General features: G+C 32.9%; 2 protein-coding genes across 14 annotated transcripts in view; both read left to right on the top strand.

Moving 5' to 3' along the window:
• The first annotated feature begins 3 nt into the window (after nt 1–3).
• On the top strand, nt 4–12,448 carry Kal1 (anosmin-1 Kallmann syndrome 1). Of its 3 annotated transcripts, none has more exons than XM_085207637.1 (10): nt 4–165; nt 523–725; nt 5,547–5,733; nt 6,548–6,746; nt 8,744–8,928; nt 9,168–9,310; nt 9,605–9,746; nt 10,004–10,148; nt 11,223–11,298; nt 11,935–12,448. In XM_085207637.1, exons 2-10 carry the CDS (start codon nt 570–572, stop codon nt 12,100–12,102), a joined length of 1,401 nt encoding a protein of 466 aa, XP_085063763.1. In that variant the 5' UTR covers nt 4–165; nt 523–569; the 3' UTR covers nt 12,103–12,448. The 3 variants fall into 3 exon arrangements, with proteins under 3 accessions (XP_085063763.1, XP_085063764.1, XP_085063765.1); XM_085207638.1 differs by having other exon boundaries at nt 9–165; nt 513–725; XM_085207639.1 differs by lacking the exon at nt 4–165 and having other exon boundaries at nt 502–725.
• A 521-nt stretch (nt 12,449–12,969) lies between these two features.
• The window catches only part of CASK (peripheral plasma membrane protein CASK), a 207,182-nt gene continuing 192,158 nt past the window's right edge, over nt 12,970–27,993 (top strand). For 7 of the 11 annotated variants that reach the window (XM_085207481.1, XM_085207475.1, XM_085207474.1 and 4 more), the window contains exons 1-11: nt 12,970–13,462; nt 14,251–14,363; nt 15,303–15,408; nt 16,045–16,122; nt 17,050–17,231; nt 18,007–18,075; nt 19,051–19,226; nt 19,784–19,906; nt 20,347–20,515; nt 20,868–20,989; nt 21,294–21,479. In XM_085207481.1, the coding sequence (XP_085063607.1) occupies nt 13,404–13,462; nt 14,251–14,363; nt 15,303–15,408; nt 16,045–16,122; nt 17,050–17,231; nt 18,007–18,075; nt 19,051–19,226; nt 19,784–19,906; nt 20,347–20,515; nt 20,868–20,989; nt 21,294–21,479 (1,383 nt within the window). In that variant the 5' untranslated portion in view covers nt 12,970–13,403. The remainder of the gene's footprint in view (nt 13,463–14,250; nt 14,364–15,302; nt 15,409–16,044; nt 16,123–17,049; nt 17,232–18,006; nt 18,076–19,050; nt 19,227–19,783; nt 19,907–20,346; nt 20,516–20,867; nt 20,990–21,293; nt 21,480–27,993) is intronic. The other 4 variants (XM_085207483.1, XM_085207482.1, XM_085207480.1 and 1 more) reach the window with 1 other exon arrangement.

Below are 27,993 nucleotides of genomic sequence, written 5' to 3'. Positions count from 1 at the left end.
TGCGTACGCGCAGTCAGTCTTGCCGTGCTATTCGAACGCCGTGAACGCGCGTGTTTCGATTCCTTTGGACGACGGTTCAATGACACTTTGAGATCGACATGAGATTATTTATATGTTTAGTTTGATATTTGGTAATATCGATTAATATTCTGGGAGTTGCATAAGGTGACTAGTATTTGGATATAAATATTTAATTTTTAGTTTTTTAGTGCCCTGAAATAATAAATAAACAGACATTATAAATAATCTTATAGTATAGATCAAATGTGATTCCAACTGCCAAATAAAAACAAAAAAACAATATAGTTCATAATATTACAAATTTAAAGCGTTAGGTATACTTAAATATAATTACATAAATGTAATAAAATTTTAATACCGCTTGTAATTTAATGATTCTCTGAAATAAAAGACCTTAATCGTCATTAAATGTAGACAGATTGTATAAAGTTCGAGTTTATTAGCCATTACGTATATTTTATTACCTTTCATTAAGAATAGATTGATTTGAGTTTTTTGCAGATGATATAAACCTATAAAATAATCGAAGATTTAAAATAGCTAGCAAAATGCAAGCGTTCACATATCTGGTTGTTGCCATTGTGTTGTTTACTCCTGGATCCTCCACCAAGACCAAGAGGTTTTCAAGACTGCAGACTGACCCGTTGTCGAAGACTCGTTGTGATTTGATATGCGTAGATGCTGCCAAGGAAACTAGATCGCAGGTAATACATAGATAATATTAATAGTAATTTGTATAATATAATATTAGTTATTAATAAATAAAGAAAATACTTAGTCTTTCAAAAAATGATGTTTACCAGAAGATAAATGAAAATTTTTAATATAATTAGCCAGATATTGGTAGGTTTATATTCAATAATTTCTATAAGAAGCTACATACATACAGCTGCTTCAATAAAGATAAAATACTGGTTTCGATAACATGTGTAAGTTATTTAATTTTTACTTGTCGAATATGTATGTAAAATTTCAGTAGATATCGCTAATGATGTTATATTTAATTATCTTCATTCATATGAACGAATGAGAAAAGTTTTACAGTTATATTATGTCTCTATATCTATGATAATGCGTTATTTATATTTTAACACTAGAAGCGCCGCCGTCCCATTTTTGTCCCAAACGCAAGTTTGATTGTATATAACTTTTTTATTTGTTTATTTATGTTGATGAAATTTTTTTAGTATTACCAATTTTACACCTTTATTTAATTAAAAATATAAATAATTTCATACCAGTCATATTTTTTGAAAAAAAATTAGATATACCTAGAACTGCCGCTGGGTCATTTTTGTCCCGCCATTATTATTTTATTATTTGAGGGTATAATTTGACATATTTTCATGCCTCGGGGACGAGGTGGAGGTGAAAGGGCGATGCGGGGGCGGAAAAAAATTGAATAGTAGGTTTAGCAGTCAATGCCTAAGTTTTTAGTGTTCTGTAGGTTTTAAGGAAATAAAAAACCCTTATAAGATCATTTTTCTGTCCATCCGTCTGTCTGTGCCTTTATCTCAGGAATGCTTGGACAAATCGAGTTGATATTCATATGAGTATATGAATATCAACTATATGACGATCTACAATCCCTTGATTTCCTGAAAAAGCGCCCTTAAAAAAAGATATGACCATTTATATAGTAAAAAACGTGTATTTCGACACTATAAAGGGAATCAAATTAATAAGGTACTTTCAGTTAACTTAGAATTATGAAATTTGGCAGCTAGCATCTACATGTAGTACTAATACAAGAAAAAATCTGAAAACTATACATTTATGTATAAATCTTAAAAAATAATAGCCTGAAAAGTAGGGTAAAATTGGTGTCAATACGAAATTTTGCCGCTAGTTCAAGTGAGGTATCAGATGAAGGGATGACTAAGTTAGGCTTGAATTTCAGAAAAACACTCGATACCAAATGTGGGCAATTATAGGGTAGGTAGAGGGAACCTGGGAACCTAGTGCTATGCACTCCACTGGCATTTTCCGCCGAATTCTGGAGGCATTACTATGCAATGTTATAAATCATCTGTGATGTGTCACTGATGAAGAATATATTAATGCATTACTTGGCCTAATAATAATATTAACTAATTTCAATAACTTAAAATTTTGTAAGAGTTATTCAGTTAGTTGTCACGACCTTAGAACGTATTTGAAATATTTGTTTCTTTCTTTGTGTTTTGTTTTTTGGTACTTTTATGCTTGTTAAAGAATAAGAATTGATTATTAAAGATGGTCTACATATTTTACGCATTATTTTAATAATATTTTTTTGTATTATACCAACAATCAACATAATAAGTAGAATGGGACAAATTTGTCACGACGGCGGTTCAAGGGGGGTCTCAATCTTCGGCACTTCTAGTGTTAATAGATAATTATATGAGGCCATCATGGTGCAGTGATAGCATCTAAACATTTATGGCTAAGGATTCGATCTCCACGAATGAGAATATAATATTTTTATTTCCCCACTTTAGTAAGACAAAGTAAGGCGTGAACTTCCATTATTCAACACGGAAAGTTAAGAATTCGATCGGAAATCGGAAAACAGAGTGCCCTGACATTAGGTCCTCTCTGCGTATCCTCCTTAGGTAGGAGTATAAAAATATTTACACTTAAGAATTTCAAATTATGCTTCGACTGAAGAAGAGAAATACGGACATAATTACGTTTGCAATAATGTGAATTTATAATTTTGATTAATTATCTAAAGATAACCGTGATGCAAGGGCCCAAGCTTGGGGCTGCTTAAGGCTGCAAAGGCTGATAAGATTCAAGAATTAGGCAGAAAGTGGGAAACGAAAATAACGGGAACGGAGTATGTCAACACTAGGTTCCCTCCTAAAACTAAATATATATCACAGATAATTAAGAATATCAAGCTGAGCGAAGCAGGGAGTTATAGATAGTTATGAATAGGTACATTTTTTTAAAGACAATTATTTATTATCATTCTATACTTACGCATCGTAAAACTTTTGAGCGCTCTACAACTTATTTAACAAATTACCAACGATCGTTATATTGGGAGTATCTTTTTAACGTTAATTGACAATATAAAACATAAATTACAAGCCTCGTAAATAATACGCTTTTAATATTCGTTTCGCTAATATAATTTATAAAAAGGAAACCTAAAATATTTAATAATACATTTTTGTAATTAAATTTAAAAATTATAGTTTTCTTCTAAATTGTATAAAATTATTTTTATATTTTATTGCAATGTTGTGAGTTCGGCTCCCATTGAATCGGATTTGCAAATACTACCTATGCTTGCAGAATTTGGCGGAATATAGGAAGGCTTACTACTTTCCGCTGAGACAGACACTTCTTAACAATAGGTTCCCTCCACCAAAAAAAAGCAAAGAATTAAATTTATCGGCATTCATTATGCACTTTGGTTGTAAGTTCGAATTCACTTTGAAATGTAAAATTTGTATGAGTAGATTAAACAAAACATTTACATGTAGTCGTCAGCCAACCACCCAACACTTAGACCTTAACCATGGTAGCTAGAAAATTAATCTAGTAATCTAGTAATGCAACTAGTAATTCATTTTCAAAAAAAATTCTGTAACCAATTTTTATAATAATTACGTATAACTTAACTAACAGTTAAGTTCTCTTCTCTACCTATATACCTACTAAGATGTTTTTCTTCTTTCGCTGAATTAACTCTGAATTTGTTTTCAAGATTATAAAGTGAGAAGGAGAAATTGAAACATTTTTTTTTTTTAATTATAGAAAAAATAACAAAAGTTGTGCCATTAAGGCTGCTCTCAGACAGTCTATAAAAGGAAGGGTCATAGCAATAGCAATCCTATGAAAGGGTTGGTCTTGAAGTAGACATAGGGTTCTATAGTGAAAGTGTAGGGAAACACGTGTTGAATGACAGACTTAAGTTTTTAGTAACCATGTATATGTATGAAGTTTTTTTGAAGCCGAAATGTTTATTTTCATCAAAAAAAATGTTATTTTTACCTAAAATAGGCTTAATAAACGCAAAAGTTGCGACGATTACCGATATTCAACACAAAGAAAGAAGAAAAAGAAAAGTGTTATTTAATGAAAAACTGATTTGGTTCATCGAGTAAGTCTTAAAGAAATGTAGATATAGTTACACAAAATTTTGTCACCAACGAAATGAGTCCTTTTTATTTTATTAATCATTATTTTAGTCCAAATCTTTAATATTTCTATAATAAATGTAAGTAATTTGTACGCAAATTAGTTCGTGTTTTAATTAATAGCAAACGAGCATATATTTTTGGCTCCAGAATTATCAATGATTTTTTTGTTGAATTAAGAACTGGTACATATTGTAAAATATTTTCTGTTATCAATGATATATTATATTTAAATATTCAAATACTGTGGACATATTTTTGTTTTAGTTTTTATTAAAATATTAGATATATTAGACTACATTTTCAATTTTTTTTTTTTCGCATAGCTTATTTATGGAAGTCCATATGATTCATAACAAAACTTTAACCTTTTCTATGTAAGTCGCTGATACAAGCTAACATTAGGTTTATAATGAATATCTATATCTATAGATTCAAATGAAGTCAGACACTTTATAATTTACCTAACTTTGCTTTCATCTATCTATATAAAATCGAAAGGTCACTCACTCATCACGAAATCTCAAAAACTACATGTGCTAGGAATTTCAAATTTTGCATAGGAGTTACTTATAGGACGTAGGTACTCATGGAGACAGAAATTAATAATAATGTAGTTCACGCAGGCGAAGCCGCGGGCGGGCCGCTAGTTTTTATTAAAATAATAAAGCACAAAAATGATTAAACCACATCACGTACCCATATATCAGACCTACTAACTTACTCTTATATCCTAATGACATTTGTTCATACAAATCTATCTCCTATTCCAACCTACGTAAGAGTTATTATAACGAATAGCGTTTCATAGTTAGGTCACGTAAAGTTTCAAAGGAACTATTATGTTTTCAAATGCGAGGACGTTAATTGTGTTCTTTTAATGAACCTGTCTGTCGTTGAGTGTTCTTGCTCTTGAGCTTTCTTTGAATTAGACAATATATTTTTATACATATTTTAGTGTATATATATTTACGTATATAAACATTTTTTCTTATTATTCCATTGAATTATAATTTATTTGTTGGAATTGTATAAATTATACTAATTAGTCAAGTGAGGTAAACATTTTTTTGTACATTGCATATCTTTAGCAGTCAGAGAAGTTAGCATCAAAATACTGGGCCTTTTTCCTTATTTTTTAAAAATAGTGCCTTATCGTCAGGATTTTGTGAAAATTAAAGTAATAAACATTGGGATAGAATCCATAGGGTTTAGGTCTGTATATCTCTTAGTTTCACCGTTACAAAGAGAAGAGGAAAATTAAGAGTAAATGAAACTAATGTATAATTCAGAAAGTAATACCTATATAATTATTAACTATCAGTCAATCAATTCTAATTCCTTCTAAGCCTCATAATTATGATAAAAACATATTTAAAATCTTAACAGTGTCGTTCAACATGCCGATCAGAAGAACGGAAGCCAGGCACGTGTCCGGAAGGTGAATTTCCTAGATGGATGGCAGCGTGCGTGGAAGCCTGCAATCAAGACTCACAGTGTACCGGCACTCAGCGGTGCTGCAAACTTGGCTGCAGTTCTATGTGCAGCGAGCCCATTGATCTACTAACAGTACCAGGTTAAATTAATAGCAGTTTCAGTATTTTCGCAGAGTATGTAGAGAGAACCATATGTAAAGACAGTGCAATCCCTACATTTCGCCTAATCTATATATATAAAATCGAAAGGTCACTCACTCACTCATCACGAAATCTCAGAACCTACCAGAGCTAGGAGTTTCAAATTTTGCATAGGAGTTATTTATAGGACGTAGGTGCTGGTTAAGACGGGAATTTGCAATATTCAACTTCTAAGGGGTTGTTTTTAGAGTTGAAAGTTTGTATGAAACTTCGTTACTACAAATGCTAGGAGTCTCAAATTTTGCATGGACGTCACTTATAGGACGTAGGTACTCATGGAGACAGAAATTAATAATAACGTAGTTCACGCAGGCGAAGCCGCGGGCGGGCTGCTAGTTTTAATATAAAAACCAATAAAGATAATAAATATCTTTTAAGATTAGATATAGATAGAAACTTTTTTTAATGTCGTAATACAACAAATTGTCATGTCTTATGCAATGAAATTACAGAAGAATACAAAGGAACAAGTACTTAGACAAAAACACTGTCTATTGAACACTAAAGAGATTACACAATCATTCTGTTATGCCTACTCTATAAGAACTATAAAGCGTAAACGATAGGTAGGTACTATTAGAAAGTTAGGAACAGATTACGTTTTTATTACTTAGGGATTCCTTCACGCTGTATCCCTCACATAGTAGGGTAGGCAGAGGGAACCTCTGTGTTCTGTTTCCCATTATTATTAGTAAAGATAATTTTAATAATATTAATTACAAGTATTTATATATTATATTGTAAAACTATCAGGTTTGCCAGCCTTGCCTGTCGTGGAAGAAGCTAAGGAGAGACGACGAGCTGTACAAATAAAGTGGTCTGATGGAGTGGGCGATGCAGCGAGGGCTGTACCAGGTCGCGTTCTCTACATACTGGAAGAGCAGCACCATGTAGGGCCAAAATATGAAGAATCAAGACTTGGAGATTGGAACCTAATATTGAGGACCAATAAGTGAGAAATATTTGTTCAGTAATCTTTACTAATGTTATAAGTCTGAAAAGTGTATTTGATTGAAGGTGGTATATAGCTGTGTATGTGTACCCGGTATACGAACGCTTATGGTAGGAGTTCCCAGTCAATTCATTTAATAATGAGGGAAGCCTAGTGCCTTCGTAATTCTGGTTTTCTATTAATATTTTTTATTATTTTACAATATTTACAATACAAAAAAAATTTAAGATTATTTCACTTGGGTTTTTTATATGTGCTAAAACGTCACAAACCGCGTCACCAGGACCTCTAAGTGACAAATTTATGAAATGTAAATTTGTTTTACCACCTACATCATTTCTTACATTCATACGCACGTCTAAACTCGTATATCTATGCGAGGTGTTACTTGTTATATATAAACGTGTTAATTCCAACACGAACAACTTACAGTACCTTTTTTTTTTTTTTTTTTTTTTTTTTTCCCGTGGCGAAACCCTTTTACTGGTATCCACATGCCGGGTGAAATGCGATGTGGATTATGTGAGACTCATGCTTCTGCATCCTACTCACTAAAACCCCACGATGGTCCATCATTCTGCATTTTTCGAAGCCGCGGGTACACTTTCATACTCTACCGTAACTTACAGTACCTAATCTAAATCTGGGTGTGACTGTATCGCGACGGTTGTGGATTCTATCCCCACTCCCCCATTATTTATCAGTATTTTCATTTCTTCGCTCTGGCACCAAAGCAAAAGCCCAGCATTGAGTTTCGCCACTCAACACGCAATGCCTTGAAAAATTCGGCGGAAAGTGAACAGAGTGTCTTAACACTAGCTACCCTCTGCCTGCCGTGTTGTGTGCGGGATACAGCGTGAAACTGATTTGTTTTTTTAACTGTTGCGTAAAACTTATCGATTCATCACGTTTTCTGTGTACATTCAAAATTATGAATGCATTGTTGTTATATAAAAGTTAACATCGTAATACTTTGTATGAAGGTCAGAATCGGCATGGACATAAATAGCAATCGTAAAACCATAACAGAACAAACTGATGCCGGTTCCGGCACAGGCACTTCAATCGGTAATCGAACCCGGATCCCAGGCTATGGAATAGTCCTTGTTATTGAGTTTTTCAATCTCCTTTGTTTATTAGATTATGATCAATTATAAAAAGTTATTGATGGCTTTATTTTTAATATTGTAAACAATATTTATGTATAGGCACTTATGCTAAACGGCGAAACAATGATTTGATCCGTTACTTATTAAAATACAATCGACGGTGTGCCTGTTTTGGTGAGGCTTAGTTTAGTCCTATACATCTGTCGTTGCTTACATTTAAGTACTTTACATATATTATAGGCCAGTTGTGGCGTAGGGGCATGAGCGTGTGACTGTAAACGCGAAAGGTCGTGTGTTCGATTCCCACTCGATGAAATAAAATATTTAATATTTCCATCTTTTCGCTCTGGTCTGAAAGTAAAAAAAATATTATAATTGTTGTTATAAATAACCAAAACATTTTTAGCAAATATGCTATTTAAAAATATGAAAGTAAAATACTATATTATAGCGCCTATGAAACTTGTAAAGCAATGCTTGTATAACCAACTATTAGACGATTCGTAAGCTGTCGATTGTAATTTACCGAATTAATCATTACATACTGAAGCGATTATAAAAATGCAATTAACTTTCTAAACACTTTTCCTTATTGCGTGCATTAACCGCACTGATTTTACATGTTGGAGCACGGACTACGCCAATACTTATTTTGTTCCTGTTTGTTTTCCTAGAACAGATTCAGATAGTATTTTTTGTTTACTTGTCTTAAATAATCTTGTAAAATGTCAGTCACTGTCAATCTCAGCTTAGTTATTCGGGTGTAGGTTTTTCGACGAGGATAAAGCTCCATAGAGAAATATATCCCTTAAAGATTCGATGTAATTATTTTGTATGAGAAAGATACATTTCATAACTTAAAATTTATCAAATTATTTATTTTTTTAGGACTAAAGTATCTCTCAAAGATCTACTGAAGCCAGGGCGGTGGTACCGCTTTCGCGTAGCTGCTATTAGTGCATCTGGTACACGAGGATATTCTGCACCAAGTTCACCATTTACACCAAGAAAAGGACCGAGACCGCCACCACCACCCAAGAAATTGAAAGTTTTGCCAATAGGATCAAATAATGGTACGTAAGGGGAATCCTTCAATTAGAATTACATAAGAACATGAATTATTTAATATTTCCATATTCTTCGCTCTGGTGTGGATGCAAAACGCAATGCTTCCAGAATTCAGCTAAAAATGGAGAACGTAGTGTCTTAACACTTGGTTCCCTCTGCCTATCTACTGTGTGCGGAATACATGATGATGCTAATTATTATATTATTTTTATATATTAATTTTTATATTATGTTCTAACAATAGACACAGTAACCGTTCGCCTGGAATGGAAAGAGCCGAAATCAGATTTGCCGGTGATGCGCTACAAAGTTTTTTGGAGCAGAAGAGTTCGAGGTTTAGGCGGTGAATTAGATTCTGTTCTTGTGAATCATCAAACAGTTCCTAAGGTAATGAGAGTGCAAACCACTAGAATGGAATTAATAAAATCATTAAATAACCTCTTTAAGACCAATAACCCTTTTAAAATGCATAATTTTGATCATTTTATATTTTTAGAGGCCGTCATAGCGCACGGGCACAAGCGTGTGACTGTAAGGTGACAATTGTGGGTTCAATCCCCACTCGAGGGAATGACTTATTATTTATTAATATTTTCATTTCTTCATTCTGGCACCCATGCAAAAAGTCATATTAATTTGTATTTAATCATGTTTTAATTTTAAATGTTCATCTTATTTCAGGAACAAACCTTCGTCGAAATAAGCGATTTACAACCAAATTCGATGTACTTTTTACAAGTCCAGACAATCAGTATATTCGGCTTGGGGAAACTCCGAAGCGAAAAAGCCGCTATTTTCTATAACACAACCAGCATTGCGGAAGGTATTCTGGCTTAAAATTCACCTGCCTTTTTGAAATTTCAATAATATTTCACTTGTATTGCATGTACGCATGTTTCACTCGTATACGATACACGCTCGCTGCACGTATTTGGTCGTTAAAAATGCATAAGAGTAGCGTGGAGAACGTTCGGGGAAGTCACGCGATTTTCGTATGAATTCCTTGTACATATTCACGAAATTCTTGAAGGTTTGTATATAATGTTTCTTTTAAACTATGTTTACATTATCTTCCCACAGCAAATGCTCCAGAGGCTCTCACGCGGAGGAAGGACGAGAAACTTATAAAAAGTGTAAAGTTAAATAAATTCATTTGGTTGGATCATAAAATAAAAGCAAGAATTTCATGGGAGCCAATGCCATCACCTAAAGGACAACGTAAAAGGTTATAATAATTTTAAATATGTACATATTGGTATGGTATGGTAATCATCGACTGGCACGCGGCTTCGCCCGATTATAGTTATTGTTACTTTATAGATAAACTAGCGGACGCGCGCAGCTTCGCTTGCGTATTTAAGGGTGAATTCTAATAACCCATGAAACATGTGCTCAATGAAATATTTTAAAGAGTCTAAATTTAAAATTTTATAAAAACCGGTGGCGATTTACAGATTTTTCCATACAAACTTTCAACCCCTTATTTGCACCCTTAGGGGGAGAATTCTAGAAAACGATGAAACACGTGTTCAATTAAATACTTTTAAAAATCTAAATTTCAAATTTTATAAAAATCGGTGCCGATTTAATTTTTTTTCCATACAAACTTTGAACCCCTATTTAACCCCTTTAGGGTTAAAATTTTTCAAAATCCCTTCTTAGTGGATGTACAGATTACGAAAGTAAATATTTGTCCAAAGTTCACGTTTCTACGCACAGCGGTTACGGCTGTGCGTGCGTCTTACCTCAGTCAGTGAGGACAAGTCCTTTTATATATATAGATTATACAAAATTCAGATGTAAAGTTCATTTAAATCCGTTCTGCTGTTCTTGCGTGAAAGTAGAACAAAGATCCATCTTCACAAACTTATACAACCTACGTACCTACAATATTAATAATAATTAGTATTATTTTAATGTATTTTTTATACCAATTTATGTATATTTAAAAATATAAAATTTATTTCTCTTATGTAATAAAAATATATATTGTGTCAATATTCCTGTAGTGTCAATCCTGTAAAATCAATATAATTTCAAATACCTTTTATAATCGTACAATAGGTACTTCAATTAAAAGCATTATAAAAATGCCTTTTCGAATCTGAAAGCATTCTCATAATGGAACCTATCTTAAGTCGACGCCATTGTATCCCATTGCGAGTAGAGGTGCCCATTCCACTTTTTTATCACATTCCAATGACGAGGATTGTCTCTAAGAACTAATGCGCCATTCTGAGAATCTTTATAGTGAATAAATACAAACAATACTTAAACTAATTTTATATTTGTTTTTCAGATATTACGTTCATTGGAAAACGATATCATGCCAATATCCAGTTAAAGATCTAAAAGAATTGTCTGCTATTACTGAGGTATGCTAGTTATTGTAATAAAAATTATGCACATTGCTATAATTATCAACCATATCTGATCGAAGATGAATTAGATATAAAGAGAAAAGTGACACTAATGCAAGTTTATTTTATGACTATAAACTATATAAGGACCTAAAGTGCGTGGTGCGTGCCTATAAACTTATGTATTAAGTTTACAGCACGCAAGCGCAACGATTTGACTTAACCCGTAGGTACCCATTGACAGGGAGGGGACCTTTAAGTGCTAAGTTTTAAGAATAAAAAAAATACTATACCTACCTAGAAACATGCTTTTATATTAACAATAACAATAGATTAAGTCCAGCAAGGCCAGTGAAGCCAGTCGTGGTACAAGCGTGCGATGTCAGTCGCGAAAGGTTGTGGGTTCGATTCCCACTCGAGAAAATGAAATATACCAGATACCAGAGCGCGGAAATAGTATTTTTATGTTTGTGCTGGTAACGAGAAAAAGTGCGGCGTTATAATTTCCCCACTCAACACTGCAATACCTTTAGAATTCGGCGGAAAATGGGAACGGAGTGTCTTAACACTAGATCTCCATATTCCCATTACACAGCTGCTGCTGTCTTTCTCATCACAATTAATTATAATGTTAATTTTGTTTTTTTTTAGCAAAACTCATTTGAAATATATGAGTTAGACTACAGATGCAGATACAAAATCAATATCAATAGATCGTGGAAAACAAAAACACCAGATTCTGAGTTTATTTTGTCCGTTCCTGAATGTAATTATTTCAAGAAAAAAGTCACTTCAGCCAATGTCAGCTGCAAAAATTGAAAAATTTAAATATATCTAAATGCAAATGTGAGATACAATTAAAAATAATTTGATGATGTTGAATTTACATATTCCAGTAGATAAAAATAATTGTATATTTTTTATTATCGTTTTCTTTCCTTAAGAATTTTTCGTATTCATTTAAGTATTAAACAAATTACAACCTTTTAAGATTTTATATATGTACCTATATTAAATATGTTAGAAAAATAACGTAGATTTATTTTTTTGTATTAGATATATCTTGTACATAATATTCTTTATTGCTTTAAAATATACTCACTAAGTCTATTATAATAATAAATTATTATTTTAAAAAGCTAAAAATAAAATTACCAAGCCGAAACTGTAGTTTACTTTTTTAATTTTCCAGTAACCTTTCCTGTTTTTTTTACTTCTACGACTGTGAATCCAACTAGCAGTCTAATATGAAAAACCAGTTTTTACCTACTTCAACGATTGTTCTATAAATGTCGAGGTAACTTTGATCGCAGTTACAATAAATTAAATCGAATCGATTAACGTGAGTCGTAATAATTTAGTCTTTATTCTTTGTTTATAAATAGACTGTACAACTAAAAAACTATTGAAAAGTGATTCAATTGGTGAATTAATATAATTTTCTTGCGATAAACCTGAAAAAATACATAAAAGCTTTGTGAAAGGTATTACGAGAAGAATATATTATTGTATCACATATTTTATTGAAAGTGTTATCCTGTATTTCTCATAACTTATTAATAATTTAACATGAATTATTAATAAGTTACAAGAAGAAGCGTTCGAAAAATTTAGTTCATCTTTATTTTAGGATAGCAACACAAAATGGTTTAAGCAGCAAACTTCAATCCATACGCCTGTAGCTAGCAACACGTAGTAAATGTCAAGAGTAAATAGAAAATAAGAGATGGGAAATTATTTTACGATGATTTAATTTTTATTATAACATTTATTAATCAGCACGGAATTTTAATAATCTTTTACTATATAACTTCAACCTAAATGTTTTTATTGTGATATTACGTATTTACAAATTTTTGAAAGAGAGGAGCAAATAAGCGCAGTTTTTCACCTTTTATAATGTAATTTTCGCGTCTAATCACGGGTTATTGTGTTAGATTTGTTACTAATGCACTAAATAATTAAATCGAATAATAGTTGTCGTTCAAAAAAATCAAGACCTATTATTATTTAGATATTTCGACGCTGGGCGTAACCTTCTTACATTCGGGATTGAGGCAATGCGATTATGATATTTTTTGCATTTTTCTGAAATATAGTGCACTGTGTCAGTGGTAAAAATGGCTGAAGACGAAGTGCTATTTGATGATGTGTATGAATTGTGTGAAATTATTGGCAAGTAAGTTACATTTAGTGTTACAGCCTAAAATTTATACTTATAAGACCACTTCATGTTTTGGATATCTAGGATAAAATATTTTCCTTTACTCAAAACAATTTGAATAAAACTCCAAAAATTTTAATATAATTTCTTATTAGAATCTGTTAAATTCATAAATTGTAATTAGTTTTTGAAATTATATAAATAACTTGTATTTAAAATACTAAAGCTATTTCCAGTTCAGTTCAGCTATTGAGTTATAGAATATATATTGCTACAAATAGAATGTATATTGCTACAGATTTATTTAAGACTTAATTGAGCATATTATAAGAGAGATCAATTTGTGGAAGGCAAAGGTAGTCATCATTTAATATTAAAGCACATATTTTTGATTTTGAAAATTGTGTATATAACATGAGGATATTTTAATTATTATTTTAGGTAAAAATAAGATCAGTATAAATACTCTAAAAAGGAAACTAATAATATTAATGACTAGATGCCTGGCCCACTTAAACTTAGATTATAGCCAATGTGTTATTCTGATATATAAGATATATTACTGTAAAGTTTCATCTAAATAAAATCAGTTTTTATGAAGAATCAACTCAGAGCAGTGCTTGACACTTGAAATCCAAGTGTAGGTTTAAGGGAGCTTTAAAAATGTGTATAAACTCTCCTAATTTGACTATTGTAACCTTTGAAGTATGTTCTAGAAATAAACTGACAATATTTCTAAATTTCTAAATCATCAAATCAAAATTAAGTTCATCTTATAAAATATGAGCACTATTAATTTCAAGGGGTCCATTCAGCCTTGTCAGAAGATGTGTGCACAGACAAACTGGACAGCAGTTTGCCGTAAAGATTGTTGATGTTGCTCGTTTTACTGCTAGTCCTGGATTGAGTACTGCAGGTAAGAAGAGTTCAATTTTTTTTCACACTATTCTTTTTTTTATTTCATTCTGTATTGAAGAATAGGCAGAAAGTATAATAGATACTTAAAACACTATTCCCCACATACCATCCAATTCTTGAGATATTGGATATGGAGAAGTAAAACTGTGCTTTGTCTTGTATCAAAGAAATGGAAGTTATGAAAATGTATTTCTGAATCTGGTTAAAATCTAAACTATATTACATGCAATGTCAATTAAATTTTTATTATATTACAATTATACAAAGAAAAGCATTGAGTTCTGCCACATTCACATAATTTTTCAACATTTGAGCAAAAAGCAGAGAACACAGTGTTTTGACTAGTAGGTTGTGTCTGGTTATACTGTTATATGAGGGATATCACATAAAACTATATTCAAGAAGGTTATAATTCTTGCTAACACATTTGTCATTGTAAAATGTTAAAAGATATTATATTGGGTTTTTTTATTAGTAAGTACTTTGTGTTTTAAATATGTATTATGTAATTTAAATATGTATAATATATGAAAATTTCATAGTGAAATTGTTTCATGTATAATATATGAAGATGTTTTAAATTTTTGACTCATACAAGATTATTAATGCTTAAACAGCACAGCTCGACACAGATCTGATTGAATACAATGGCTTGATTTCCTCTAGGAAAAGGGATTTATTTATTTTTTTCTTGATAAATCAAGGTGCAGTGCGGAGTTCTCGAAATTATGACAGTTAATAATAAAAAAATACATAAAAATTTAAAATACCTTTAAAATTATGTATAAAAAAAGTTTTGTGCCTCATTATTTATGTATGTACAGTGTACACCATTATAGCTTTAGTTATGCTAAATTTATATTTGAGCTCTAACACATATAGCGATACAGAAAAAGAATATACGGTTTTTTACAATATTTTTATTTACTTTTTTCAGATCTTAAACGAGAGGCTACAATATGTCATATGTTAAAACATCCCCATATTGTTGAACTGCTAGAGACCTACAGCTCCGAGGGAATGCTGTATATGGTTTTTGAATAGTAAGTGTTTTGTATTTTTATAACAAGCTACACATGTATAAATATAAGAATAATATTATATTAAGAGGCTGTTGTGGTGCAGATGCACAAGCGTGTGACTGGAAACGCGACAGTTCTGGGTTCGATCCCCACTTGGGGAATTCAATATTTTATTGTTTTATTTCCACATTTTGGTAACAAAGCAAAACGCAGCGTGGAGTTCCACCACCCTGTGTGTAGTGCCAAATTCGATGGAAATGGGATACGGAAGTGTCTTAATGGGAACGGAGTGTCTTAACACTAGGTTCACAAGCATAACATCCATACGTTTTTAGTCCCCAGAAGCTAAAATTTTATTTTTCAATATTAATTATCTTTTCTAAGCCTAATTGATATATATTATATTTGCAGTTAGAAGAATTAGTTTAGTTATTTTCATTTGATCATGTGGTCAAAGGTAATATAATTCATAATGAAGAAAAAATAAACATATGAATTTCATTATTTATTAAGTTTTTTTTTGGTTATTTTTATTCAATTTTTTCTTGCTAAATTATTTTAACGATTAGCTCATATTATATGAGCTAATCGTTAAAATAATTTAGATACAAAAATAAATAAAAAATAAGTTATAATTATATTTCATTTTCATTTCAGTATGGATGGATCTGATTTATGCTTTGAAGTAGTTCGACGTGCCACTGCTGGTTTTGTCTACAGTGAAGCTGTTGCCTGGTATATATTTTGTTACTTATAATTTATATAATGACAATAGAATAAAAACAATTTCTATCTAATTGAGCCAGTCATGGTGCAAGCGCACAAGCGTGTCATGCTGTAAACGCCACAGATTGTGAGTTTAATTTTGACTTGAGGAAATGAAATTATTATTTTAATTCCTTTGCTTTGGTGTCGAGGCAAAGCGAGGCGTTGAGTTCCGCCAAGCAAGTGGCGGAGCCAAGTTCATTGTCCATCATAGTGAAATGAATATAAATGGAAAGGCTCTAGGTGTAAATGTCATGGTTGTGGTTACAATTCCTATTCTGTTCCCTGTTATTCCTATTCTATTGAGCTTTCCGGAGTGTTATTGCCAAGTGACTCCATGGGGCAACTGCGGTACTTACATTTGCACTGTTTTTTTCTACAGTCAATGAGATAAATCTAATAGGCTAGTCAATGTTTTGTTTGTTTAGTGTAAGTAAATGATCCATTGTTGTTCCCATGAGTAGGGCAGATATAAAGGTCATACAACGGGGTTACTCTTATTCCGACTGTGAAGGCTGAAGTGCTTCAACTTTCGAAAGGTGTGTTGAAGACTGCGGTAATGACTGTACTTCCCAACAGCCGTACATCCTGACGTGTCGCCCATCTTGTGATTTGGGGTGATTTATTAGAGAGAATTTCTTCCTCGTGACTCGGCCTATAAAGACAAGGTCGTGGTGCGAGTTTCGCATCTTAACCTGCAATTCCTCAATAATTGGATGAATTCTGGAGGAAAAAATATGCAGCTTTTGTCTCATTAAACTTAACCAATAAAATAATTTGTCAAAATGATTCAAATTACAGTCCTGACTTGAGTTTGAAGCCGTCGACATTTAAGCCTTGATTGCATCACTCTAGGTAACTGAAATCAGTACCAAAACAGTTTATTAAATTTCCCAGCCACTACATGCGCCAAATCCTCGAAGCCCTGCGGTACTGCCACGAAAATGACATCGTGCACCGCGACGTGCGCCCACACTGCGTGCTGCTCGCCGGCCGTGACAACTGCGCGCCCGTCAAGCTAGGCGGCTTCGGAGTTGCCGCGCAGTTGCCCGCGCCCGCCGCGCACCGCGCTCCGCCCGGTAAGTGACAGGACCTGCGATTTGTGACGTGCGACGTGTAACGAGGACGTGCGCCAGATTACCAGAGTCACAGAATATACTTCATAGTTCTTACTCAGCGTAACAATTGTGCACCACACTTCGCCGGGTAAGTGGACTTTAGGATAAAGAGCCTTAGAAAGACTGCCCTACAACCTGGTGGTAGCGAGATCCGAAATGTCCATGCAAGAGCTTATTTGAATAAAGAACGCGTCTTTATCGTATTATTAATTAGTGATATTAGTTTCCTATCCCGAACCTGCATAGACCAAAGAATATGGTTCTTTCTCTACTATGGTAACAGTAATGAGTTTTTCCAGGTAACTGTAACAGGGACACTTTAGAGTACAAGAGTAAAAAGATAAAAAAGATATTGATAGTGATAATGAAATATTTGCGGGTGAGAAGCATTTGGATTGATTTTGTTCCAATATATTGGAAATTTAAAATATTTTAATATCAAGAAATAATTTAATAAATTTTTCGTTTTTATATTTTCATAATTATACTCAATATAAAATTTCAAAAGGGCCTAAGGAATGTTATTATTTTGATATTATATTTTAAAATTTGTTAGATTTCTTTATGATATTAAAATCTTGAACTCTGTACAAAACAAGTATAGTGTAAGTATAGTGTAGTGAAAAATCTTTTAAAAACACCAATTTAAAGCGTTTTTCTTTACTTTGAAGAAAACAAGTAAGATTACTCAATAAAATCGTATGCAAAGTTATTGACAAAGTTCAATTGTGTACAGAACTGGTGATGGACAATCGACCTCTAGTGGGTCCTATGGGCCAAGCGTATCTCAAATCAGATGAGTATGGTAAGGCGAGACCGAAGCAAATTGTGCCCTAAATGCATGAAAACAAAGTGCAATATTCATTGGCACAATCACCCATATAATCACCATACTAGGTGTCTCATAAACAGACATACTAGCTTCACAATTATTTACACGATATATCTGTTATATATATATTATATGATTCGCACGATCACTTAACACTGTGCTCGTGGTATGTGTAACCTGTGTTCAATAAACATAGACATATAAAAAATTGGAATTAACTCAAATGTTTTAAATTCTTATAAAATAACCTGTTATAACCAGTTTTTGTTAAGTTAGATATTGTTTTTTATTTTTTTTTGTTTATGTACCTAATTTTAGAACGCTTTGCCTAAGTACAAGCTTTTTTAAAGTAATTTTGGGCTAATTATAGTAGTCTAGAAAGGTTAGCTGCTCTGAGTTAGTTCCAAGTGATTATAACGATGTTTCTCATAATATTATGTCCAATATCATTGGCTTTCATTTGGCATAATGACATAAACAAAACCTACCTAAATAATACATATATGTAAATTGGTTAAAGTAAACGCTAATACATTGTGATTGTCCTTACTTATACTGTGTCGCTAATTAAAAGAAATAAAATAATATTTTTTTTTACTTTTTAACAAAAAAATGAATGAAACTTAAATAATATGTATATTTTTTCCAAATTAATTTTCAGTGATATGTAATTTTCAGTGATGTGTTATTCTTAACACAACCATCGTGGGCCCCATTCCCATTGGGGATGATGACTGATTTTCATTGTCTCGCTCTGGTATCAAGACAAATTGCGGTGTTGAGACCCGCAACAATACGCAACGTTTTGAAAATTGCATGGGAGACGTAGTGTCTTAACACCTGGTTCTCTCCGCTTATTTCACTATAAGGACTTCAGCTTCAGTGTAAGTGAAGCTAAAAACACAAAAAACAGTGTTGCCACAATAAATATGAACATTTAATATACAGGTCGTATAGGAACACCGCATTACATGGCGCCCGAAGTGGTCTCGAGCCAATTGTATGGAAAACCAGTAGATGTGTGGGCGGCAGGGATACTCTTACATGTACTGCTTGTTGGGTACTTGCCTTTTACTGGTACGAGGGAGAGGCTCTTTGAGGCGATTTGTAGGGGACGGTTGAGGGTAAGTTGTCTTATGTTTTTGGGTTTGCTAGTATTTGTATGTGATTGATTCATGTATATGTAACATTTTTATAATTAACTTAAGAATTTAATTAAGTTTAAACTATATAATTGTGAAGATTTTTTTTGTACAAATGACATAAGTACATTGTGGTTAGAATTATATGGTGTTTAATTTTATTTTTTCACTAATAATATTATTTTTTCACAAAAAATTGACGTTATTGCTCTCTTAAGTCTAAAACTCCACCTATCATAGAATGCCTCTGAATTACTTTGTGTTCACTTTTTCTAACCTTTATGAAGTGGGAAGAGTGTTAGGAGCGTTGAAAAATATGCAATATGTATAATATGATTTGTTACAATACAAGTAATTTTTTTATGAAGTTGTCGCGGTACAATTTACATTTATTTACGCGGCAGTTTACTGTAATTTAAGAGATTCATAAATTGGGTGAAGGCGGACACTTCACACTATATCCTTGCTATTTGTCGAATATACCGTCAAGCTATAAAAAAGGAATTTTGTTCTAAACTTTATTTTCTTTGTGCATACAGTTCGATGCACCACTCTGGGATGATATAAGCGATGCTGCCAAGGATTTGGTACAGCGTATGTTGACTGTGGATCACACGCAAAGAATAAATATACAGGAAGTTCTTAACCATCGGTGGATTAGGGTAAGTTAATGTGACTAATTTCAGTTATTTTCAGTGATTTTTTTTAGTTTTATTATGTGTCCCGCACTCAGTAGAGTAGGCAAAGGGAACAAGTCAAGGGATTCCTTCCTTCCTTTTCCTTCCGAAATTTTGTGTTGTTAGAGCGGGGAAATAAAAATATTTCACTTCTAACGTTTTGTTGTCTTGTTTATGTTTTATTTTATAAATAAAACTTGTAATTTTTTTCATTATTTGAAATTCTAGAAATAACTAAGAAAAGTATGTGACCTAAATGAATTCTAAATGCGAGAAGGAACTCTGAATCCTAGTGCAAGTTGGTAACTTGGACCATGACATATCCTGTATCTCTTTTCAACTCAATTCTTAGTATTTCCATTTAACCACGCGGGCGAAATCGTCAATAACGACTAGTATTTATATAAATGTACATATTGAAACAGGACCGTGACAAGCAAAACCGTATCCACTTAGCGGGCACAGTTGAAGAACTAAAGAAGTTCAACAGTCGTCGTCGTCTCCGCGCCGCCACTCTTGCGGCAGCTTCTGTTGATGATGAAGAAGACGAGGATAGTAGGAAGTTGGTACTGGTGGAGGAGGCTAATGCAGCAGGTAAAAATGCTTGATTCATACCAAAATTTTCTATAGTAGAAGATTGAAGTTGATTTTTTATTCATTTTTAACAGGACATGGCATAACAATATCCTGAGATATTTTTTTTATATTTTTTACATTATCACAATACAGACCGTATTTAAAAATTTAGTAGTTGGTAAATTACAATTAGTATATCGCTATCAATATTAGGGTAGATAATTATCTCCTCCAGTTAATAATAACATCAGAAATACAAAGTCCATATCGTTTTTCATTATAAAAAATAATATTTTTTGTGCTACTAAATTAAATATTTATTTCTCTAATATAATAAGCTTCTGAAAATAATTCAACATATTTTTTACAGCTGTCAATCTTATAGTGGAGTCGTTAGATGACGTTGCAGTGCTCCAAGACGGTCCTACTGTCATGGATCCAGATTTATTCCATAGTGTTCTGGATGATCTGCAATTGAGGTCTTTGTTGGAGGTGGGTATTGGTTGTGTTATATTATTAAGGGTTTTTTGAGGTAGAAAGGCAATATATGATATATTGATTTTATATACTTATTACCTTTACGTCAAATGTTTTGATTTATCGTCAAATTCTCTACATCAAAAAAATTTAATTAGTAAGGTTACGGGAAGTGCAACTTTGTTGAAACCTTGTCAAGATACTGAGAAAAAGGTCATGATAGACAGACAGACAGACAACATAGTGATCTTATAATTATTCTGATTTTTTTTTCGCGAAATAGAACACAAATAAAAACTTATTTCCCTAATCCCACCAGGTGTACGACCGCATAGCATGCACAGTAGTAGTGACGAGTGGGCGTGCGCCCACAGCGGAAGGACGCGCGCGAGCTCGTCTCGCGCTCGAGGCCGGCGCGCGACTTCGGGCCGGCACCGCTGCCGCGCCCGCCACTGCCACCGCCATACACGACCTGCGGAGGCTGCTCGCCGCGCCGCATGTGAAGGTAAGTGAGTGTTGTTGTCTCGCTCTGACGCGATATATTTGTCTCGTTCTAATGTAATGTATTTTGTCTCGCTCTAGGGAAATATGTTTATCTCTCTCTAGCGATTTTGTCTTATTTAAACCCGTTTTCGTTCATAATATTAACGGATGTTGTTGTTGTCTCTAATATGATGTTTATCTCACTCTAGGGCCATATTTTTTTGTTGTTTTGAGTGAGATATGTTTGTCTCTCTCGTAGCTTGTGTGGTGGCATTGCCATATAAAAAAAAATTGAATTTAAATCTTTATATAGAGGAAAATATATTTTTTTCTTTTATGTAAAATAAATATGAAGCACCCCTGAAGTTACCTGATGATGGCTGCGCAGATTTGAATTAAGATTTTTTTTTAATTCTTGCTGCATCCCGCATATAGCAGGTTATGACATTTTCATTCCCCACTGTCCGCCGAATTCTAGAGGTATTGGGTGTTGATTGGTGGAACTCAACCCTACGTTTTTTCTTGTTACCAAAGCGAGGAAATAAAAATATAAAATATTTCATCGAGTGAAAATATACGCACGATCTGTCGAGCTCACAGTCGCACGCTTGTATCCCTGCGCTACGACTGGCCTCATGATTTTTGTTACTTGTAATTATTTTCTTCCCGAATGAACAATGTCAAAAATTCAGAAAGTCTTACTTCAGGGCCGTCACTACATATAAAACTCCTACACAAGAAAAGTAAATAAAAAACACTCAACGATTTCGTACTGCAGTGTAGTGGTTCGCAAAAATACAACGATTATATGCGCAGTTAAAAAGGGGACGAATGATAAGAGTTTATTATCCGGGGCAAGGCAATAAAATATAAATATGAGTGAGGATAACAGTGCGGGCGTTTCTAAGGCCCGCTTTTTAAACGCTACGCCGAATGTGGGAAATATTTTATTTTGGTTTTTTTTTATAATATATTGCTTATTTTTTATTTTTGTTTAACAACTTTGAGGGAATGCAGCGAAAAAAAGTACTGATCTGAAATCTGCTATCTTAAATAAAGTCTTAAGCTGTCTAAGAATAAACCAAGCTCATTTAATATGCAACGAAAAAATTATGTGCCTATTTAGGGTAAGCTTATGTTGGAGACGAGTGTGTGTGTGGTCACGATAAAAGGCTTTTTTACAAATGATCCGGTGAATTTATTACGTACAATGTGATTGTAAATCGTAAAATTTTAAATTAAATATATTTGACATTATTAAGTAATTGTATTATTTTATTAGGTATGGGAACATAGATAGATGAGTTTTTTTTTATTTAAAAACAAAATTATTTTATTCCTATGGAGTAATTTAATCTATATGAAATGAAACTGAAAATGTAGCTACATACAATTAGGTCAGATTCATCAAAGTTAATAATTTTTTAACAAATTTTTAAATAACAACAGATGCTATAGTGTGACTTTATTACAGTGTAAGCAGAGATAAGCTAATGTGAAATCACTCTGTTCTCCACTTTTTTTTGCTTTATGCCATGTAGCCATGTTGCCTCTGCATACCTCTTTCGCCTCGTCCTCCAGTATCATCGACACTGTATTCTCGAAGGTCAACTGTAGACTGAAATCTCCCCCTGCCTCTCTTACCACTCACTTTTCCTTTATAAATCTTTTTTTCCATTCTTTTATCAATCATTCTCTCGAAGTGCCTGCCGCTAGTATCTGCCATTCTGAGTATCTCTTCATTGGTGTTCTTCAATTCCCGCCCGAATTGGTGACAATCCGTGTTGAATGGCGGAGCTTTGTTACCGCAGAAAATAAACAAATCCATTCTCTATAGTAAGAATCAAACTCACTACCGCCTTGATGTATTATAAATTTCTAAACAATATAAAAAAATATCTTTATTTGGGAAATACATATTGGTTTGCCTTTCAAAAGTACATATGGATTTACTGTTACAGTGACATAACCCTTATCATTCTAATTTATAGCAACAAATATATGTATACTTCCGTCATTATAGAGCAATGAATCTCTAAGATAAGTATAGATTCATATTGTGCCTCGTTAAAATGGATTAAATTATTTTTATTCGATATATATTAATAGGAAGTCACTTTCTTAAAACATTGACGCTCCGTTCCCCAATTTTTGTCCATTTTTGAGACAATAATATAATAATTTATACAAATTAATATACAATTTTAAAATATCAATCTAAAAATAAGAATTCTTTAACGAATGGTTATACAATATAGTATCAGTGCAAAACAATTACCATTAATATTTATAAAATTTATACCTAAAAGCAACGTCGCGCTAACTACACCCAATATCTTAAAGGATCTTGAAGCCAGGAGACTTAATATCAACTGGGATCTTATCCAAATTAACAAGTCCGTAAATTTTAGCCTTGTTTCTCACACAATGTGCCGTAGCTAATAATATTATTAATGACTACCACTCGTTGGGCCGTCATAATTCATCCTTACCAACTAGCCAAGTGTCAACCCTCTTTAATTTAAGGAAGGGTTTTGTGGTTCACGGGATATCTGTCCTTTGTTATTGTTTTTTTTCTATATATATATGCATTGTTTTTGCAAGTTATTGTTTGTTTATTTATTTATAGCAGAGTAGGCAGAAAAATCCTAGTGTTCAGATTTTCGAGATATTGTAATTGAATATAAATAGTATGGTATACTTGTTTATATAATAAAATCATTGTGCTTAACATTCTACATTCACTAGGGTAATAATAATGTGTTCTATATTCTCCCGCAAAATTACTAAGAAAACGTTTCATATTTCCATAAAAATCGATTAAATTTGAATGTATCGCGATAAGTGTATTGTTTTTCCTCTAAAACGTATTGAAACAACGAAAAACAATAAAATAACGAAAGTTTAATTCGATTAAAATATTTTGTTTGAGTTGAGTTGAAAGTTCGTAAACAAGACAACGTAAAAGGATTATTTCAACTTAAAGGCGTTCTTTCGTAAGGATTTGTGCAACTTTTAAGTTAAGTTAGTTAATCAATGGGCGGTACGGTACATGAACTATTCTTGGAAGGTTAGCTAAGCGGCCCTAACAAAATGAGATTAAGTTGCCAGACGCTCCCGTTACGAGCTGAGATATCTCGTGTTTTCGTCTAAATTGTATAACTTTTGGCTGTATTTTGTCATAAAACTTCTGAAGAATTAAGTGAGCAAACATAAGTGTATGGAAGTTTGCCGCGACTGAGTTGATGTGATGAGACTGATAGAGTTCTGTAGTTACATTATATATATAATTGTGTATTCATAAAGTTTGGCGTTATATCTTATAGATATTTTATATCATAGCTATTTATTTTTACAATATAAAATATCTAGAAGCTAGTCAAGTGTGCCAGGGTGTGACTGTAAAGGTGACGGGTTGTAAGTTCGATTCTCACTAGAGGAAATTAAGTATTTATTTACTTTTATATTTCCATTTCTTCGCCCTGGTGTCGAGGCTAAGCGCGACGTTGAGTTCTGCCACTCACCACGTAGTGCCTCGGGAATTCGGCAGAAAGTGGGGAACGGAGTGTCTCAACACTAGGTTCCCTCTGCCTACCCTGCTGTGTGCGGGATAAAGCGTGAAGCTTTAAAAGTTTTTTAAATTTTTTTTAAATTTTTCTCCCTGGTGTCGAGGCAAAGCGCGATATTCCGCCACGTAAGAGGAAAATGGAGATATAAAGAATATACCTACTCTAGATACTGTCTTATACTAACTACTACTAACACATACCTATTTTTACTAAACTTGAAATTTAATATTTGACGTCTATTCATGCCAGATATTTTTAATATGACTAAACATTACAACAGTAAATGATTAGGTAATATGTTTCTGGAAAGTTAAATTTTTAACTCTAATTGAACTATCCCAAGAATTTAATATGTAAATATATTTTAACTGAAATCGAAATAAATTCTTTTTTAAGCTTTCGTTACTTTTATTATGAAAGAATACTGTATTCTCGTCACGTGCACCTACACGTCGCATATACTCAGGGGTTACGACGAAATATGCGAAGCTTCATATTTTGAAGCGATGCAACACTTGTCACACTTGCTTCGGTGAATTTTCTTAGTAAGAGTAAAAATTAAAGTGCCACATGCAATATTTTAGAGTGAACTTCTTGTGTTATTTTCATTTTAAATATTTATTTGAAAAATATGAGTTTTATGAGGATAGTCGTAGTGTAGGGGCACAAAGTGTGACTGTAAATTTGACAGTTTTTTAATAAAATAATTAATATATTTAAGACAATTTATCTACCGAAAGATGTCAACATCTGCGCAGAATTGACCCAAACATTCAACTTTATACATAATCGATATCGATTTTCTGAAATTTAACGATTCTAATAAGGGGCAATGTTATGTAAGTGGCTACAACACTAATTCGAGGGGTCAGGATTGTCGATTGATTGCGAACTTTGCGTCGCCGGCCCCCGGTGGCCTAAGAGTTATTGAGGCTTTGTAATAACTTTGCTAAGAAGTGCCCACTTTGTATTAGAGCGTAACTCCTTTTAATTAACTTGTTAGAACTTGGCTTAGCTGGTAAATCTGATATGAATATATTATGTGTATGTACGATATTCTAAAAAGATTTAGGCTGTTCTTGCGCATCGGCACAGCTTTTCTGGAGTTTAGCGTCGGTTGTAAGTTCGATTCTCATTGGAGGTTATAAATTGTTATCATTTCCACGGTCTGCTAACAGGACTAAACGCCCTACTAAACACATAATGTCTCGAAAACGATGTAGGAAGTGAAGAACAGAGTGTTATAACAATATATTCGCGTGAAGCTAATCTAATCTAATCTGACAATCTAAAATGAGATATAACTGTAATTAACATATTTCGCAAGGTTAAATTATAATTTAATTATATGTATTTTTCACTCCTGTTGATCTAAGCGTATAATCCTGACCGCATCAACTCATTAATCAAACTGCTAACGATGTGGCTTTATTATTTTATTTCGAAGCTAGATACGTCGGTGACACAATTTTACAGCAAAAATTTTGCTTAATAATTAAAGTTTTATGGTCTATGAAGTGCAAAGTAAACGTAAAATAACTTCCGGTCTATTTTAGAGACATAATGTAGCGATTTTAAAGTGAAATTAAGTTATAAAGTGGCGTAACTTAACACTGCTGTTTATCATATAGAGTTTTGTCAATATCTGAATGAGTGTTGTCAGAAACAACTGGAATTTCATTTGAACAACTGCCATGAAGTGACAGTATTATCACCATAAACCTGTAAAAGTAAGTAGTATATTTTTTAACTCATTTTACTTATTACTTATAATCTTTATATATTTACATTTAGGTTAAAATACGGTTAATGCGATTTTCACATAGTCTAATTCAAGATAATATGTTCCTTCTCTTCATTGTTTTCGCGCGATTCTAATTAAATTTCATTACCAAAAGTCATTGTTTGTAAGAGACTAATTGAAGTGTATAAGATATATGGAGAAAGTTGGAGTGCTTTTGAAATAGTTTTAAGTTTTCAAGTAGGTAATTAATATCGAAAACTCCATAAACGTTTTGGTGAATTAACTCTTCTTCTTCCTCTGTCATAGTTTACGATCACGGCTTACCTTTAATCAATACTAGCTTTTACTTGCGGCTTCGCCCGTGGTCCAATGGAAATTACTAAGATTTGAATTGTGAGGTAGCTGAAACCGCATTTACAGTGGGTTGGTTACATTGAGACGGTTAACGTGATGTAATTAATATATATAATCTTAATTAATCGACTGAACACAAAAAGAAATCAATTGAAACTCGTAGGTAGTAAGTCGTCTAGGGAACCCTAGATTAACGCGTTAAAACAAACAAATTCTTCAGCTTATTAGTAAAGAGACATGCCTTGGATTTTAAATACATTGTTTTTAATCTTCCTTCGGTATCATTAGCACCGTCTTTTCAAAGGTCAACCAGGACCTTCCGTCCTTTTCTCGCTTCATTAACTTTTTTACCATTTTTTTTCATCACTGAGTGAGTGATCCCTCGATGTGCCCTAATTACTTGTGGGCGTTCTTACTCATAACTGATATAACATTTTCCCTTTTGTAATTCTGTTAATTTGAGGTTTGTGCTGTTGATTTACAAACATCAAAATATTCGTAGGTTTTGTTTATTACTGTTATCTTATCTTGCTGTTATTTTGTTTGTCAAATATTTACTATATTTCCATTTCTTCGCTCTGATGTCTAGGCAAAGGGTGGGGAATTAAATATTTAAAATTCCATTTCCTCGCTCTGGTAACGAGGTAAAGCGTGGCATTGAGCTCTGCGTCCGCCACTTAATATGCTATGCCTCCAAAATTCCGCGAAAAATGTGGAACGGAGTGTCTTAACACTATGTTCCCTCCGCGTACCCTGTGTGCGGAATACAGCGTGAAGCTGATATAATTAATTATATAGACAATATGACTTTGTGTAAAACTTCAAATAAACGATAAATAGAAATTTTGCTGTAATTAAAATGTACCTTT

The sequence above is a fragment of the Heliconius melpomene genome, chromosome 3 (assembly GCF_056956725.1).
Source record: "Heliconius melpomene rosina isolate 202511_hmr_F chromosome 3, ASM5695672v1, whole genome shotgun sequence".
In the NCBI taxonomy this organism is placed as follows: domain Eukaryota; kingdom Metazoa; phylum Arthropoda; class Insecta; order Lepidoptera; family Nymphalidae; genus Heliconius; species Heliconius melpomene.
The sequence above is the reverse complement of the archived record's forward strand: the minus strand, read 5'-3'. Positions and strand labels throughout refer to the sequence as shown.

Excerpts from the sequence above, each read along its gene's own strand:
- Kal1 (XM_085207637.1), top strand. The coding sequence starts at position 570 with ATGCAAGCGTTCACATATCTGGTTGTTGCCATTGTGTTGTTTACTCCT. Across the intron at positions 5,734-6,547 it reads TGATCTACTAACAGTACCAG|GTTTGCCAGCCTTGCCTGTC; the intron begins GTTAAATTAATA and ends TAAAACTATCAG. Across the intron at positions 10,149-11,222 it reads CCTAAAGGACAACGTAAAAG|ATATTACGTTCATTGGAAAA; the intron begins GTTATAATAATT and ends TTTGTTTTTCAG.